At 44.7% G+C, this 16,729-nt stretch overlaps 2 protein-coding genes across 3 annotated transcripts; both read left to right on the top strand.

The window, feature by feature from the left end:
- Positions 1–870: 870 nt before the first annotated feature.
- On the top strand, positions 871–2,613 carry LOC117746207 (ATP synthase subunit C lysine N-methyltransferase-like). The gene is made up of 4 exons (XM_034555172.1): positions 871–1,416; positions 1,650–1,787; positions 1,947–1,997; positions 2,088–2,613. Exons 1-4 carry the CDS (start codon positions 1,135–1,137, stop codon positions 2,313–2,315), a joined length of 699 nt encoding a protein of 232 aa, XP_034411063.1. The 5' UTR covers positions 871–1,134; the 3' UTR covers positions 2,316–2,613.
- Positions 2,614–2,863: 250 nt separating this feature from the next.
- LOC117746206 (E3 ubiquitin-protein ligase MARCHF6-like) lies at positions 2,864–16,471 on the top strand. Of its 2 annotated transcripts, none has more exons than XM_034555171.1 (26): positions 2,864–3,120; positions 4,593–4,692; positions 4,928–5,001; positions 5,125–5,268; positions 5,626–5,698; positions 5,794–5,974; positions 6,445–6,700; positions 7,075–7,133; positions 7,467–7,499; positions 8,159–8,210; positions 8,343–8,401; positions 8,494–8,574; positions 8,820–8,888; positions 9,037–9,111; positions 9,298–9,432; positions 9,542–9,661; positions 10,470–10,570; positions 10,710–10,847; positions 11,827–12,022; positions 12,137–12,206; positions 12,296–12,477; positions 12,581–12,715; positions 12,997–13,086; positions 13,273–13,405; positions 13,711–13,846; positions 14,682–16,471. In XM_034555171.1, the coding sequence occupies exons 1-26, from the start codon at positions 3,102–3,104 to the stop codon at positions 14,749–14,751; spliced, it is 2,781 nt and encodes a 926-aa protein (XP_034411062.1). In that variant the 5' UTR covers positions 2,864–3,101; the 3' UTR covers positions 14,752–16,471. The 2 variants fall into 2 exon arrangements, with proteins under 2 accessions (XP_034411062.1, XP_034411061.1); XM_034555170.1 differs by having other exon boundaries at positions 2,865–3,120; positions 7,072–7,133.
- Positions 16,472–16,729: the final 258 nt, after the last annotated feature.

The raw sequence follows: 16,729 nt of genomic DNA on the forward strand, positions 1-16,729 counted from the left end.
TATACATTGTATGCAACACGAATAGGGGTGACTGGAGCTTAAGGAACCAACACTAGTATTTATAATAAAGAGTTTAAGAGTAACTGTTGTACGTTTTGAATACTACTTTGCTTTGGTAAGAGAGTGACAGGGTAATAATTATATCTGGATTTGACAGGAACGGACCAAAGGGGGATTTATAAATTGAATTCCCACACCTTGTAATGCATCACAGCTCCCTGTTTGTGTCCCTTGTTTACTTTTAAGATTATTTTATGAATGAGGTGTCAACGTGTTTTCTATATGTTTGGACATCATGCCACCACCAAAGCAAGGAAAATGTTGCAACTCTTGAACATTACTTTTCCTCAAACAAACAGAGGTTTTTGAGTTGAGAATATGTCCACAATCAAACAGGAATAGATTGATATTATAAGGTACAGCATATGATGGAAACATAAACATAGGACTGAAGTCAGCACACACACAAAAACATGCAAAATACTATTTTGCAGATATAATACTGGCTTATAATTTATATTGTACGTTGCAGTATAAAGGGATATATTTATTTATTTGTTTGTTTTATTTTTTCGGATGAACTCATTGATGTTTATTGATGTGTTTTCAATTTGATTTGCCACGGTTTTTTTCTGGGTGATTATTATTTTTGTTGACTCCAAGGCTGTCTCTATTTCTTTTTGTTCATTAAACATCTTCTCCTCCCTCCAATCGGCATGGCACCATGGCATTGTCATTCAATGTGTGCGTGTGCGTATTTATTTTGAGGCTGCCACCTCGCTTTTAAATGATTTCCATTCACGTCACTGACCAGAGAAAGAAGGCGGAGGGGAACCGTGGTGCGCTCATCTTTGTTCCCCCGTCGGATGAGAAAGAGCGCTGCACAGATCAGATCCCACGAATAACAGAACCATTGCTTTTTCAGTGGCTAATTATTTGGTTAGTTGTCTTTCTTTGTGGAGCTTTTGGCGTTGCATAATGAGCAGGTGTGCACTGAATACTATAGGTTTGATTCATGACGTCTACATTGGGTTGCTAGCGTGGTGAGCTGAACGATAGTTAGCCGAGAGCCAGCTGTCATTCGTGCACTTCAAGTTCAGCTCAAGTTAGCTCGCGTTCCGTTGAGCTCGCGACATGTCACAAGAGGGGCATTTCCTGGACTCTGCGGCCGGACAAATGAAGAGCGACGTCAAGGAGAAAAAGAGCCGGAGTCGCGTGGGCGTCATTGCCACGGGCCTGCTGGGGGGGGCGCTTGTTGCCCTGTACGCGGTGGCCGCTCCGTTTGTCGCTCCTGCCCTGCGGAAATACTGCCTCCCGTTCGTCCCGGCGACCACAGCCCAGGTGGAGAACGTCCTCCGGGTGCTGCGAGCCAGATCAGGGACCCTGGTGGACATTGGCAGTGGGGATGGAAGGATAGTAAGTGTTGTATTGTCTTACCCTGTGGGGGCAACAATAATGATGATACTAATTTAAATGTATAGCCCTAACATCAAGATGAGCAGAACTACTGCCATGGAAGTTGGTGACCTCTCTCTCTCTCTCCCTCTCTCTCCCTCTCTCTCCCTCTCCCTCTCCCTCTCCCTCTCCATCCAGCTGCTGCTGTAGTTTGTTACTGATCCATTGCATTTGTCCTCCGTCCCTCCTTGCAGGTGATCGCAGCGGCCAAGCACGGGTTTCAAGCGTCCGGCTTTGAGCTGAACCCCTGGCTGGTGTGGTATTCTCGCTACATGGCCATGAGAGAGGGAGTCCACCACTCCACCTCCTTCCACATCTCGGACCTGTGGAAGGTCAGTAAAGCCTGAATAATGTAGTAGTGGTGACCCCATTTTGGGGAAAATGCATTTATTTGATCACAGCAGTGGAAGTCTTTTCTTGTTTGTTGTTGTTTTAGTCTTTTCTCTCTCTCTCTCTCTCTCTCTCTCTCTCTCTCTCTGTAATGCTGCTAGGTCAGTTTTGCTCAGTACTCCAATGTTGTCATATTTGGAGTCCCTCAAATGGTGAGTTCAAAAAAAAATCTTGGCAAGTTATTTTTTAGAATCCCAAAGTATTACTCTTGATATCCTGATTCTTGCTGTCCGTATCTGCAGATGGACCAGCTAGAGCTGAAGCTGGCAAGCGAGTTACCGGGTACAGCCAAGGTGGTGGCCTGCCGTTTTCCCTTCCCTACTTGGGTCCCTGAACATTCTGCCGGGGAGGGCATAGACACCGTGTGGGTATACGACGCCAAGACATTTAAAACCCACCTGCAACATGGAATGTCAAGGAGGACAATGGCGACTCCAGAACATGAGGATAAACCAGATTCACACACATAAATGCAAACACTTGGTGTAGAACTGAAATTGCTGGGCAAGACTGTTTGTTTAAAAAGTCCTTAAACACATGACTCGAGTGTGAGATTGAAGTTGTGAAAAGACCCTGATTGACACCGGCCTCGATAAGCATTTACACTCCTGTTAAAGTGGGTTGCCTCCGGTCATCACAGGGTTATCAGCCCCATCATGTCTGCACACTCGTGCCTAAAAGCAGGTGAATGATCAACCAAGCATTTCGTGTTTGGTACGTGTGTGATGCTCAAAACCAGACCAGGAATAAAAGGGAACACGAATGGTATCGTTAATGACTCAATGAAAGTTGAAAGGAGTGGCACATGCCGTGAATGATGGCATGACTTGATTATCAATAGAAAGTTGAATTATTGTTTATTTCCAGAAGGACAAAATGTTGCCAAGTGGCTGCCAAATGTAGCAGGTCTGTCTGACAGAAGACTGCCAACCACATTCTACAGAAAACTGCACTGTGTCTTATTGTTTTTTTCTTTTCAACTTGTGTGTCCTTTATAAATAAAGGTTGATTGCGCTGGGCTGCCACCTAGTGGTACAAATAGCGCACTCTCTAGTTGTGGCGCTGAGCAGGTCCTGACCGCTAGCTAATGCACTGTGAAGGGGAAAAGAGGTGTTATTGTGAAACGCATGGTCACGCCAAAGACAGTCTGCGCTCGACCGAAACACTGACTTGAAATGTGTACATGTAGACGGCTGCCAGTCACCGCTTTTATACTGACTGAGCGCGGAGCAGGGCCGCCCCAGTAGCCAGTCAAGATGGACACCGCAGAGGAAGGTAGCTAATGTTACAACTCGATCAAACTTGTCCGTGTTAACTAACCACAACTGATACAAACGAGGCGTTGAGCACGCGCTAACTCATTAAGTGCCGTCAGTGGTAATGACCCGGTTCAGCATTTTCTGACAGTAGGACAACGTTTTCACACTTTATAAAAGTATTATTATTAAAGAAACCGCTAAGATAGCCAATTAGCTCGCCAGCTAACTACCGCTAGCATTAGCTGCAGCCGCAACGTTGGCTATCAGCTGTGGTAAACACCGTCAGCAGCAATGGGTGACGGTTTGCTTTAATGGCAACTACGGCTCCCACAAGTGGGCCGTTATGAGACGGCCGTCCGCTCGGCACGGCCGTCTCGCCATTAGAGTCGGTCCCAAACAAGCTAGCTAATTATCTAACGTCAGGTTAGTTAATAACACGCTCTCGCTGAATAAGTTTGACGCTTCAGTTAGAATGTGGCGTAAGGGACACCAGGCGACCCTAACGGTTAGTGGGGGACACACTCTGTGACCCTAACGGTTTGTGGGGGACACTGTGCGACCCTAACGTGGGGGACACACTCTGTGACCCTAACGGTTTGTGGGGGACACTGTGCGACCCTAACGTGGGGGACACACTCTGTGACCCTAACGGTTTGTGGGGGACACTGTGTGACCCTAACGTGGGGGACACACTCTGTGACCATAACGGTTTGTGGGGGACACACTCTGTGACCATAACGTGGGGGACACACTCTGTGACCATAACGGTTTGTGGGGGACACACTCTGTGACAATAACGGTTTGTGGGGGACACACTCTGTGACCATAACGGTTTGTGGGGGACACTGTGCGACCCTAACGTGGGGGACACACTCTGTGACCCTAACGGTTTGTGGGGGACACTGTGCGACCCTAACGTGGGGGACACACTCTGTGACCCTAACGGTTTGTGGGGGACACCGTGCGACCCTAACGTGGGGGACACACTCTGTGACCCTAACGGTTTGTGGGGGACACCGTGCGACCCTAACGTGGGGGACACACTGCGACCCTGCCACTCGACGAGGCTGCTTGGTGTTGTGTGTTCAGGTGTGATGAAACATATTGTCACTTGCTCATATTTTTGAATATAGCTTAATGTTTATACATGAAGTCAGTCAAGTGGACTCTGGGTATCCTCACTGGTGTTATTCCCCCTGGGCTAATTATAGTTCTTATATATCTTATAGTATCCAGGGATTACAGTTTACCGTACGAATAGGACCTGCACTGTTTGTATTCACTGTTGAGACACACACTTATCCCAAGTGGGTGTTTAAAATCCTGAAAATTACATGTGCTGCATGAATAACAAATAAAAAAGTGAACTACTGATCTGCGGTTAAAACGAATAGAAATGCAGCGTCCCCAGTTAATTTGAAATGGGAGGAAAAAAACACATCTCAGGAGCATGAAAAGCCACGGTTGTGTGTTGTGCCTACTTTGCAGGGGACATCTGTCGCGTGTGCCGGTCAGAGGGCACCCAGGACAAGCCGCTCTACCACCCCTGCGTCTGCACCGGCAGCATCAAGTTCATCCATCAGGAATGGTGCGTTGCATTCGTTTTCCTTTCCTTCTCTTCTTAAATCTGAATCCACAAGGTCAACAGGTGGGTTGCCGTCTCGTCTAGGTCGTCAGTCTGTTTGCTTTCACAGATGCTGGGTTTTTTTTCGCGCTAGGAAGGGCTTACATTTCAGCTGTGAAGAATCATGGGAAAGTTGCCTGATTTGCCTGCATGACGAAAACAGTAAAACTCACAAAGGTGTCCTTTTTTGTTTTCACAGCTTACTCCAGTGGTTGAAACACAGCAGAAAGGAATACTGTGAATTATGCAAGCACAGGTTTACATTCACACCAAGTAAGTTGTTTGTTTTGTCAGTGCAGTGCAATAATTTGCTGTTGGCTCCTCTAAACTGCCTAACTATGGACGACCCTCATTCCACCGTCTTATCTGCCTCCCTCGTTCGCGCTTTTTGTCCAGTCTACTCTCCAGACATGCCGTCTCGCTTGCCTGTCCAGGACATCTTCGCGGGGCTGGTCACCAGTGTTGGAACAGCCATCAGATACTGGTTCCACTATACGCTGGTGGCCTATGCCTGGCTCAGCGTGGTGCCTCTCACAGCATGTAAGTCATCCTACATGCTCAAATGAAAGGGAGATATTTATCAGAAGTTGCACATTGTTTTTAGTTTTCCAACAACATTTAGGGAATTGTTGAATAGAAAATGAACTGAAAACTTGTAGCAACAAATGAACGTAAGTGTTTTATACCACAAATGACTTGATTTAATTAAGGGAATGGAACAAAGCGTAAGTAATATCTCTATTTAGTTGGAAACGGTTTTATTCAGCATAACATGTAATACAATTCAAATATGATTCAAGAATTTGCAGCATAGTTTTTAGTTTGTTTCACGCCACTTGTCGCTTTTCAGAAATGATTCTCCGATTGTGTTGTTTGTTTGTTTTTCTTTTCTAACAGGTCGTATCTACAAGTGTTTATTTACTGGCTCTGTGAGCTCTCTCCTTACTCTGCCATTAGACATGCTTTCAACGTAAGTTTTAACTTCCTCTCCGGTCTCGATCTTGCCCCTTATTCCTCTCTCACACTGTATCATCTTTATTGTCATGTGGATATTCTCCCTCGCAGGCAAAACCTACTTGCGGACTCTCTCCAGGGCTGTTTTGTGGTCACTTGCACGCTGTGCGCCTTCATCAGCCTGGTGTGGCTTAGGGAACAGATTGTCCACGGTGGCGCCCCCCAGTGGTTGGACCAGAATCCACTTCCTCTAGTTCCGAACCAGCCCAACGGTCCAGCACCGGCTAACGAGGTGAGTTCAGTGAGACGTCTCCAACTGACGTCTATCTGCTCACAGAGCTGGAGCTGCACCGTATATTCTACCACTACATAGTTGGCACAGTGACAGCTTCATATCTGTAATTGATAATAGTCCAATCTTTTTCTTGTGAAAGCGATATCTCAAGAACACTTTTAGGGAATTTGTTTTGACCTCGGTGAACACGCTTCTGGCCACTACTCAAGAATTGATGTGCACATTAAGACATTTTCACACAAGTTTCTGATAGGATAAATGGGGATATTTCGGAAAGACGTGGATGCAAACTGCAATTTGAACCTCGAAAGGGTTAGATTCTAGTTGTCACACGAAGCTCGATTAAATCACACCTTTGGGATTTAGTGAAAGCCACATAATCTCCTTGAAGTGAGTGCAGGCGAGCTAAGCTGTAGGTAAAGAACTGTAATGTGTCTTTTTTTTGGTATTATTTCACGATTCTACAGGTTCCAGGTGGCAACGTCGGCGCCGACGCCCAAGCTGCTGCTGCGGCCCAGCGGCCTGCAGACGCTGCCCCAGAAGGACAGGCACCCGCCAACCCAAATGACGCCGGCAACCAGGGGGGCGTGGCTGGACTCGACAACGAGGATGAAGATGATGATGGGGAGGAAGAGGAGGAGGACGGCGACGACGACGATGAGGATGAGGATGAGGAGGAGGGCAGGGAAGAGGATGCTGCCGAGGCCAATAATGGAGGACACGGTCAGTGTGTACATAAAAATATCGACATGTGATACACTTTTAAAGGAGTGGTTTTCAACCCCTTTTACATGTTACAAGAGGAATCAACACAATTCTTACTTGGTAAACCAAGTTATTAAATTATGATGTAAAAGTCGCCAACTGATATGCGTGTACGTCGTCAGTTTCATCAAACAAAGATGACCAAGAATGCTGAGGGGATTTTTTAAAAGATTGACCACATGCATAGCTTTGTGTGAAGTGGTGTTTTCATTCCTCTGTAAAGGAATAAATAGATGTAAACCATGGCAGGGAAAAGCAACCTCCATGGTAATGTAGCCACAGAAGCATATTTTCTCCGTTTCAGTTATTTCCTTTTTCGTTCTTTGCAGAAGACTTGAACTGGAACGCCCTCGAGTGGGACCGAGCAGCTGAGGAGTTGACCTGGGAAAGGGTGGGAATATATATTTATATATATATATATATATATATTTTTTTTTTTTTTTTTTTTTTTTTTTTTCCTAGAAAAGTGTTGTGATGCAGCTAAGACCACAATGCTAGAAAAAGCAAAGTGTGCAGTCAGGGTAGCAGTTAGTTGGCAGATGCATTGGGGCTAAAAGCTTCCATCTCTTGTGTAGCGTGTTTATGCAGCACTTTCAGAGATGCTGTTTGTTGTATTAGTAAATATTGCAGATGCTAAGAATAATAGCAGCAGTTAGTGAAACTCATAATATTACCATGTTTATCTGTTATGAAACTGTGACATTGTTTTTTGTTTGCGTCCCAGATGCTGGGGCTGGATGGCTCCCTAGTTTTCTTGGTAAGTGCACACACACACACACACACACACACACACACACACACACATACTGCTGGATACATGCTGTATGCCCGAGACACACACACACACTCTCTCTTTCTATTCTTATACAAAGTGTGCCTCAAAGGGGGATTTTGGGATCTACGTCTGGTGCTCCAATATAACGTAACCATTGTAAGTGACATCAAAGTGGGTACAGGAAAATGTATAATCAGATGCAAGCGTTAATTGCTGGTAGGGTCGCATGTACCCCTCAAATAGAAATATGTCTTTCTCTTAGCGTTTGAACAGTCTTAGTGTCTCTGCCTCCATTCTTCATCTTTTAATCCTCATTTGATTCAGTCTTTTTGCCCGTGAACCCACATTTCCAATAAATACATAAGTGAAAGGATCCTAGGTCAGTGAAAGTCAGCCTCACATGTAAACTAGTAATACTTATGCAGGGGGAAAGGTCAGCCCTGGATATAGGTCCCTAAGATGCAGTTAACCAACTTTCTGTGTTGTCTTTATGGTAATTATGCAAGGCTGAAATACAATATACCCAAATCTACCTTTAACAACCTCGATGTAATTAGATGTTGATGTGCTGCATACAGACAGAAGTTGAGACCCTTGGTGTGTGTGTGTGTGTCTCTCTCTCTCTCTCTCTCTCTCTTTAGGAGCATGTCTTCTGGGTGATGTCTCTCAACACACTCTTCATCCTGGTCTTTGGTGAGTTAAGTGATGTAGTGCTGATGTACTGTACATACCTTTGGAAAGGCAAGCCTTTTTAATGAATTATAGAGACATGCACGCTCCCTGCTGAACTACAGATTCTAACCTCGGCCATGTGTTTCCCTGCAGCTTTCTGCCCGTATCACATCGGCCATTTCTCCGTGGTTGGACTGGGCTTTGAAGAATATGTAAGTGCATTGGTCACACGATTACTACTATTTCGTTTTTACATGCAGTGATGGGAATTCTCCAATAATGATGATATTATATCTGGTTGCAGGTCAAAGCGTCACACTTTGATGGCCTCGTCACCACCATACTGGGTTACATCCTCCTGGCTGGAGCTCTCATAGTTTGCCATGTATCCTCTGTATACAAAACATTATTTTGTGCATGGAGTGACCAATAGCAAGTCTCACACTCCTAGTTGCTTATTATGTCTGTGTCTAGCGAATACACCCTTTACTAAATGTTTTTTGTCATACAGAAAACCTGAATGTCAGTGGTCCATCTTTGGTCCAAGAGTTAATTGTGATGCTTAAAATACAGACTGGATGACATTTCTCTCACATTGTGTTGTTGGTCCCTAACCGCGCCTCCTGTTAGGCGTTCGCTTCATTGGTGAAGTTCCAGCGGTCCAGACGCCTCTTGGGCGTCTGCTACATTGTTGTGAAGGTGAATTAGAGATGCAGAAATCTGTTTCGCTTTTATCAAACCCGCAACGCTTTTTAGTCTAAAGTATTCGGTACATTATGTTTACAGGAACAAATTGGGATGAAAAGAAACTAAATTGCACTTTTATAATTTATTTTACACGTCTTAGGTGTCCCTGCTGGTTGTCATGGAGATAGGCTTGTTCCCACTGATTTGTGGTTGGTGGCTCGACATTTGCTCGCTGGTAAGACAGTCAATGAAAAAACTCATTTGATCCTGTTGATATCGTCACATAGCGACCCTTAATGACCAACCAAACAAATGAAATGCAATCAGGATGTTATATTACATTTATTGGACACATTTGAACATATTTTTTATTTTATTTTTGAACACACACACAATAATGTACGTCATTTGTTGGTTGCAGGAGATGTTTGATGCAACTCTGAAAGACAGGCAGCAGAGTTTTGACTCGGCCCCCGGCACCACCATGTTCCTCCACTGGCTGGTCGGCATGGTCTACGTCTTCTACTTTGCTTCCTTCATCCTTCTGCTCCGAGAGGTCAGCGCAGGACTTTGACCACTCGAGAATCTGTTTTGCAACTTGTGAAAAAGCTCTCTCACCAACCTGCAGCCTTTTAAAAATGCGGTGCGTGTTTCCGTGGTTGCAGGTGCTCCGGCCTGGCGTGCTGTGGTTCCTGAGGAACCTGAACGACCCAGACTTCAACCCAGTCCAAGAGATGATCCACCTGCCCATCTACAGACACCTGCGGAGGTTCATACTCTCTGTGGTCAGTCAAGTACCCTGCTCCTCTGTTACAAACCAAACCTTCCGTGGCATATCAATGCCCAGGTTTCTGTTTACTTTAAATATGTTGTTGTATGAAGTCAAATACATTTATAAATACATTGCAGACATTCAGAGAAAATAATAAAACATACTTGAAGCGGCTATAGACCCATTATCAACTTTGCCTGGTTGAGTTTTCCCCGTCCCCCTAAACCTAATTAACAACACAGTGATATTTCAATTCAAATAACTATTTATGCCTTTTATGCTACTTTGGGATAGCTTCCGAAAGCTGTTGCGTTTGTTTGACGTGCTTCTTATGTGCCTTTATATGGAGTCTACATTTGATTGGACCCGGTCATCCGGAAAACAATCTAAACACTGATGGCCATTACAACGTGTAATTTACTTCATAATGATAAGTTAAAGCAAATTTCAATGTGAAGAGATTGATCCAAAGTGTTTAATGACGTTTATTGAGGTTAACAACAGAGAAGGACTTAGATCAGATGTGATGCATCTCCAGTACACATCGGACCTGTGAATACAGCAGAGCGGTAGAATGCCCCTGAGTCTAGGTGGTGATGGATTAGAGCCAGCAGATGGAACCTTTTAGTTGAAACGCCTGGATCGTCCTGAGGGACAAGGTGGTCATGGCGGGGAGTGGGGATTGGATAAATTGTGAAAGACGGAATGACAGTAGGTCATGGCTCAATACGTATTGTAACTTTCTGTATTACTGTGTGATGGTACAGGGATACTTTACAGGTCTTGTTGTTTTGTTCCCTCTCTGTGTGTGTTTTTTCCAGGTGGTGTTTGGCTCCATAGTTCTGCTGATGCTTTGGCTTCCTATCAGAATCATTAAACTGCTCTTTCCAACCTTCCTGCCCTACAACGTCATGCTTTACAGGTACACCTGAATATCGTCTATCTCTCAGTGCGTCAAAGATGAAGACGACGTTGTGGATTCTCAACACGGGCGTGACCCAGAGCTGCTCCTTCTCCTTACATTGACAGTGGGTTGTTTGCTTCATGTCTTGTGTCTGCAGCGACGCCCCCGTCAGCGAGCTGTCGCTGGAGCTGCTGCTGCTTCAGGTCGTTCTGCCGGCTTTGCTGGAGCAGGGTCACACTCGCCAGTGGCTGAAGGGCCTCGTTCACGCCTGGACGTTCACAGCTGGATACATGCTGTATGCCCGACACACACACACACACACATATATATATATATATATTGCAACTTTGGATGTAAAATAGAGCAATGGAATTTTTGGCATTAATGGGCAAACATTTCATAGTAATTTTCAGCATATTGTACTTTAAGTGGTGCCCCAGGTAGGCCGTTTGCAGCAACGCCAGATTGTGTAAATACAGTCCTCACCCTGCAGTTCTCCTCTCTGTTCTCAACCAGCACGGCACATGTACATGCTTGATACAGTGACCTGTATGAGTACTAGTCATTCATTTCATCCCGATAGGGATCCCGATGCTGTTATATAGGCCCGGTTTTACATATAGGGACATTTCTGGGAGAGTTAACGTACATTAGTTTTTGCTAACTCGTGGGTCTCTAAAGCCCTTTGAGATGACGTACTGTGATTTGAGGCTCTAGCGAGCTACAATGTTGGTGTGTTTCAGAGATGGAGAGAAAATGTTGCTCATAGTTTAGCCAGCTGCTTACTAAAATCATCACTGATGCACCGCAGCGGCAAACTCCCGCTAAAGGCTAAATAAGAGTTGTTATTAGGAATCCCACTGCGTTTCTATACAAGACCCGGCCGACAACGCTGGGTGAGGGGGAGACAGATGGTTAAGGTGAAGGCCTTGACCATGCGTTGTTACAGTCACGATAGCCCATGGGTTGGACCTGAATAAATTGGGATGGCGGCCCCTCGGCAAGCATGGACATCCTGCCAAGAAAAGCAGAGGGGATTCATAATAACGCAAACTGGAGAGATTGAGGGAAAAGGACGCTTGCTCTGAGTTACAGTTGTATCCAGCTTGGCCGTGAGCTGCAGCCACTTGAATTGCAATATGCTGGAATTTGTGCTCAATGACACCAAAACTACCCTGCCTATCCCATCTTTAGGACTACCTTCTTCTAGTGTAAATAATGATCATACGACATGCTTTATTCAAGATGGTTACTCACCAATGGCTTCCCCACAGCGACCTTCACTCCTACCTGTTGGGAGACCACGAAGACGAGGACCACCAACCAAACGACAACCCTCCTGGTCGCCGTCACAACGACAGGATCCCTGGCTTGGGGGAGGGGCTTCACGCCGCCCACCAGGCCATTCTGCAGCAGGGCGGGCCCGTGGGTTTCCAGTCGTACCACCGGCCCATCAACTTCCCCCTTAAGGTGACACGCAGCTGTCATTCTTGTCATGCAGTCGTTTATTCTGCCACCGTTGGAGCCTGTGTGGCTTTTAAATGTTTTTTCGATACCATTTTGACGTTCTTTTCGATTGTTAAGATCATTCTACTGGTTGCCTTTATGTGTGTGACGCTGCTACTGGCCAGTCTGATCTGCCTCACACTGCCGGGTAAGTTGTGGGCTCAAACCTTTTTACTGTTGGTGCTTGCCTTCCCTCAAGTCATTCTTTACACCTCCATACGTCTTCCTCTCTCCCAGTGTGTGCGGGCCGCTGGCTGATGTCTTTCTGGATGGGCAGTGCCATGGTTCATGAGCTGTACACAGCGGCCAGCGGCCTGTACATCTGCTGGCTGTCCATTCGAGGCGCCACCGTGATGCTGTCTTGGATGCCACAGGGGCGGACCATCATCATGGTCAAAGTCCACGAGTGGACCCTCATGGTAATGCGTCTTTAAAACAAACAAAAAATACAAGCTCCCCCCCCCCGCCCCGCCCATGTGTGGCTAATGGTTGCATTTTGATGTGACGTCTGCCTACAAACAGATCCTGAAAACCATTGTGGTGGCCGTGCTCTTGGCCGGGGTGATTCCTCTGCTGTTGGGTCTGCTGTTTGAGCTGGTCATCGTGGCTCCTCTCAGAGTCCAACTAGACCAGACGCCTCTCTTCTACCCCTGGCAGGTAGGACACACCCCCTCAGTGTTCGCCATCCATGTGAACCACAGATTAATTACACAATTTCATCAGCATCGTGTGACATAAAGTTTTACTGCTGACTATTGTGGACAGGAGGAGAGCTTAGGGATGTCTTCAGCACAGTTCTGTTCAGTAAAAATGATGTGTGCAAATGTATATTGCTGTTTTTACAGCAATGTAAAATAGATATTGGAGAGGGAAGTCACTTCCTGTCATTTGCTCAAAGAAGAAATTAAATACATAATAATTGTGTGTGTGTGTGTCAGGACTGGGCCCTGGGTGTGCTCCATGCTAAAATCATTGCTGCCATCACACTGATGGGCCCCCAGTGGTGGCTCAAAACCGTCATTGAGCAGGTCAGTCGCACATCCTTCTCGCTTTCATGTCATCAGGAACAAAAGACGGACAAATCACCGTAAAGATGAGAAAACGTGGGAATGCTTTAAAAGCCTTTTTCTATCGATGCATATTCAAAAAAACAGATGTAAATGTTGTCAGAGAAAGTATTGTATGAAGTAAAAACTACCCTCGCTCTCCCACAGGTGTATGCTAACGGTATCCGAAACATTGACCTCCACTTCATCGTGCGGGGGCTGGCCGCCCCAGTCATCTGCGTCCTGCTGCTGTCCCTCAGTGTGCCCTACACCATCTGTAAAGGCATCACGCCACTGCTGGGTGAGTCCATGCACGCTACTAGGATGAATGTTCTCACAGGTGGTTTCTTTTCTTTTCATTCCCCCTTATTTTACATGATATTTTAATATCCATTGGTCATTTACAATAATGTTGAAACTGGGATTTGATTTTTCTCTGTACCTTGGCTTTCTCTGTAATAACAAAGATTATAGCAACGTTATTCATTTAGAGAATTTTACAAGAATTTTGTGTCTTTCATTTACTTTGTTACCCCAACTCGAAGTCCATCGGTCCCCAGAGATAAGACCTCTCTCTCCCTCCCTACACCCCTCCCCCCTACACAGGTGTGCAGCCAGAGATGCAGACGCTGGTGGAAAGGAGGATCTATCCCTTCTTGCTGATGGTGGCCATACTGCTTTCCATCCTGTTCTTCCAGATCCGACAGTTCAAACGTCTCTACGAACACATCAAGAACGACAAGTCAGTAGAGCGAGTGTGAAGGAACACAAGGGGGCAGTGTTTTATTCCCATCATGCTGTTTTACTGATCCGGAGAGGAGGGCTGTGTGATATGGCAGAACAATTAGTACAAAATAGGTTTTCATAGCATCCAATATTTAGATACTTATATTGCGATATAGGGTTTTCTGTTCCCTAGAAATGTAACAAATAGAAAATCTGTATCCCTTGGAGACACAGCATCCACATGTAGAATGGGATTTATTTATTTAAGTTAGTTAATTGTTTTCGTAGGGTGCAACATTAGAGAAAGCGGGTATAAACGTCACGTTTAAAACAGGTGACGGGGTTCTCGTGAAGCTGAATGTGTCTTTGTCTATGTGATGTGTTAAGATGTTAGTACTGCATGTTGTCAAGCAATATATCCTATGGGCCGTGTGTCCAAGTTTCTCATTTTCTAAAATCACGCTACGCTATAAGCCCGCAAAACCATTGTTTTCCTAAGGTGCTTATTGTGTTTGGCCCAGGCAGCCAATCAAATCAAGCAAGAGGCGGGCTTTAGTACTTTAGCACTGACCTTTAGATGTTCTAGGGCTAGCTAATTGGTCAGGGAGCTGTTGTGCTGTGAGGGAAGAGCTCATGCCTCACGTTGTGATACTTTCATGTAGGCTACAGTGAGGGCGCGGGCTCCTTATTAATTTCCCCCTCGATCACACATGCAGGCGCATGCAGGCACCTCTTACAGGAAATCAACGTTTAAACTGAGATTGATCACTAAAATCTCAACATAAGTTGTGTGCATTGAAATGTTAAAAATGATTTGCAAACATCTCTGTGTTTCCCCGTTTCTCCTCCAGATACCTGGTCGGACAGCGACTTGTGAACTATGAACGCAAGATGGGCCGGAGGATGTCAGCCTCCTCGTAGGCCCGGTGCTTAAACATTTTGGGGGGTTTCTCTGCGTGCTTTGTCTGCCAGATACCAGCTTCAAACGCCAACCTCTAAACTTTAACGGCGGCTTCGTCGTCTACCGGTGACGAAGGACGTCGAAGAGTGAAGAAAAATAGTCTGAACCAGGTTGCCAGCCGACCTGCAAAAAGAGTCGGCACAGTTGAAACTCAGCGGAACCTTAAAGTTGCTAACTGTGCGTCCTTTGTCCATTTTTGTGTGTGTCCTCAACTCAGCTGACATTTTAAGTTGTAATTATATTATTAGTATTTTTTTAAAGTTGAAGTCGGGTCGCTTGAGCAGAGCTTTTACCTCAGATTGTGCTTCCCTTCTGAATGTTTGTCGTGAAGTATTGTCTCACTAACCCCCGAGCGTCTCTTACTGGGACTCGCCTCAAGTGGAGCTGGTCGGTGAGAAAGGATGAATACATGACGTAGCAATGTAATTTGTATTGTTTTTTTAATGTTTTTATTTGACAGTGAGCTTTTAGTTCTGACAATTTTTTTTTGGGAAGTAAAGATGTAAATGTATCTTTGATAATCTGGAAACAGCGCGGGACATGTTTTTAAGATGTTCTCCTGTGAATTTCAAAACTGGGTTGTGTCGCATAGTGGCCATTAAGTCAGGAATATTTCAACTGGAAACAACAACCTCGGAACCTTTCACCTGCATTCGGTCAACTGAGGAGACAACCGCTAAATAACATCACAACATTGATTTTCATCGGGTGAACTATGAATTTTACATTGCTGTGAATGCATCTCCAAACAGCTGCATCGCGAAAAACTAAAGATTACATTTCACATCAGGGTAACTTTATATTTGAGCTCTGCCCAAACTTGTTGTTTTACTGAATGGCCCTTGAACCCATCACAATGTAACTCAATGCGACCTCCTTTAACGTGAACTGTAACTGATGTAGCCACGCAGCACTTCTCTCCGCCTCTTTCAACAGAGATTAATTTATTCATAATTTAGCAGTCGGGGAGAAAATAAGTGTTTAACCACAGATGTGTCACACATGTTTACACATGTGCAGTATGAACGGGCATGATGCTTCAGATTTGTATTTCTTTGCGGTTGAATTAAAAATAAATAAAAAGTTTTACGTTGCGCGCGCACACAGCAGGGCCATGCATCATCTCTATTAATAAGCAATATGACATCGTGATTAGCAGAGTTGTAAACGGGGCCACCAGACTGGCTGCCAAGCCAGTAGGTGGTGGGAGGAGAGTAAGATGTGAACGCTGGGATTGATTATTACGAAATGTGTGTGTGTGTGTTTTTGTTTTTTGTTGAAACGAGACAAAACAGTTGGTCTCAATGCAAATGTTTTATTGTGCACGTTTTACCACACCCATTTAATTTCTCCCAAAAAACATTGAAAGATGTCAGTAATTCACTTTTGGGACTGCACAAGGGGTTTCACAGGATGAGTTTGAGTTGAGTTTTTTTTTTATGGATATGGATTGTGATTTACATTAATTTAGTGCTGCTGTGTGGAATGCTCTTATTATAAATGAATATGATGCTATAAAGTGACCTTTTAATGATCTTCTTAAACTGAGCTGGACATTTCAAATTTTGATCTTGAATTTTTAGAAACAAATGATTTCTATTTTTATATGTGCAAAAAAAGCATGTAGGTATATCCTAATGTCTGTTAATTGTTGGTTACATTAATAAATAGTTGAAATGACCGGATCATCGTGCCGTTTCTTGCTCACTGCAGACAATGTTACTGCCTGATGTCTTAAAACGTCCCACTAGAGTTTATCAATTGAAGTCATAAAATGTATAGCTTGTCGACGAGTCGAAAGAAAGCAATTATTTGTCTAAAAAACGATGTAGAATATTATATCTGTTCTGAAATAATATCTTGAACCTCTGGAAAGAGCAGCTCTTGGACAGGATGTCGGGTTATTTTTGCTGAATCCAATTACCTTCCTGCTAATGC

The sequence above is a fragment of the Cyclopterus lumpus genome, chromosome 17 (genome assembly GCF_009769545.1).
Source record: "Cyclopterus lumpus isolate fCycLum1 chromosome 17, fCycLum1.pri, whole genome shotgun sequence".
In the NCBI taxonomy this organism is placed as follows: domain Eukaryota; kingdom Metazoa; phylum Chordata; class Actinopteri; order Perciformes; family Cyclopteridae; genus Cyclopterus; species Cyclopterus lumpus.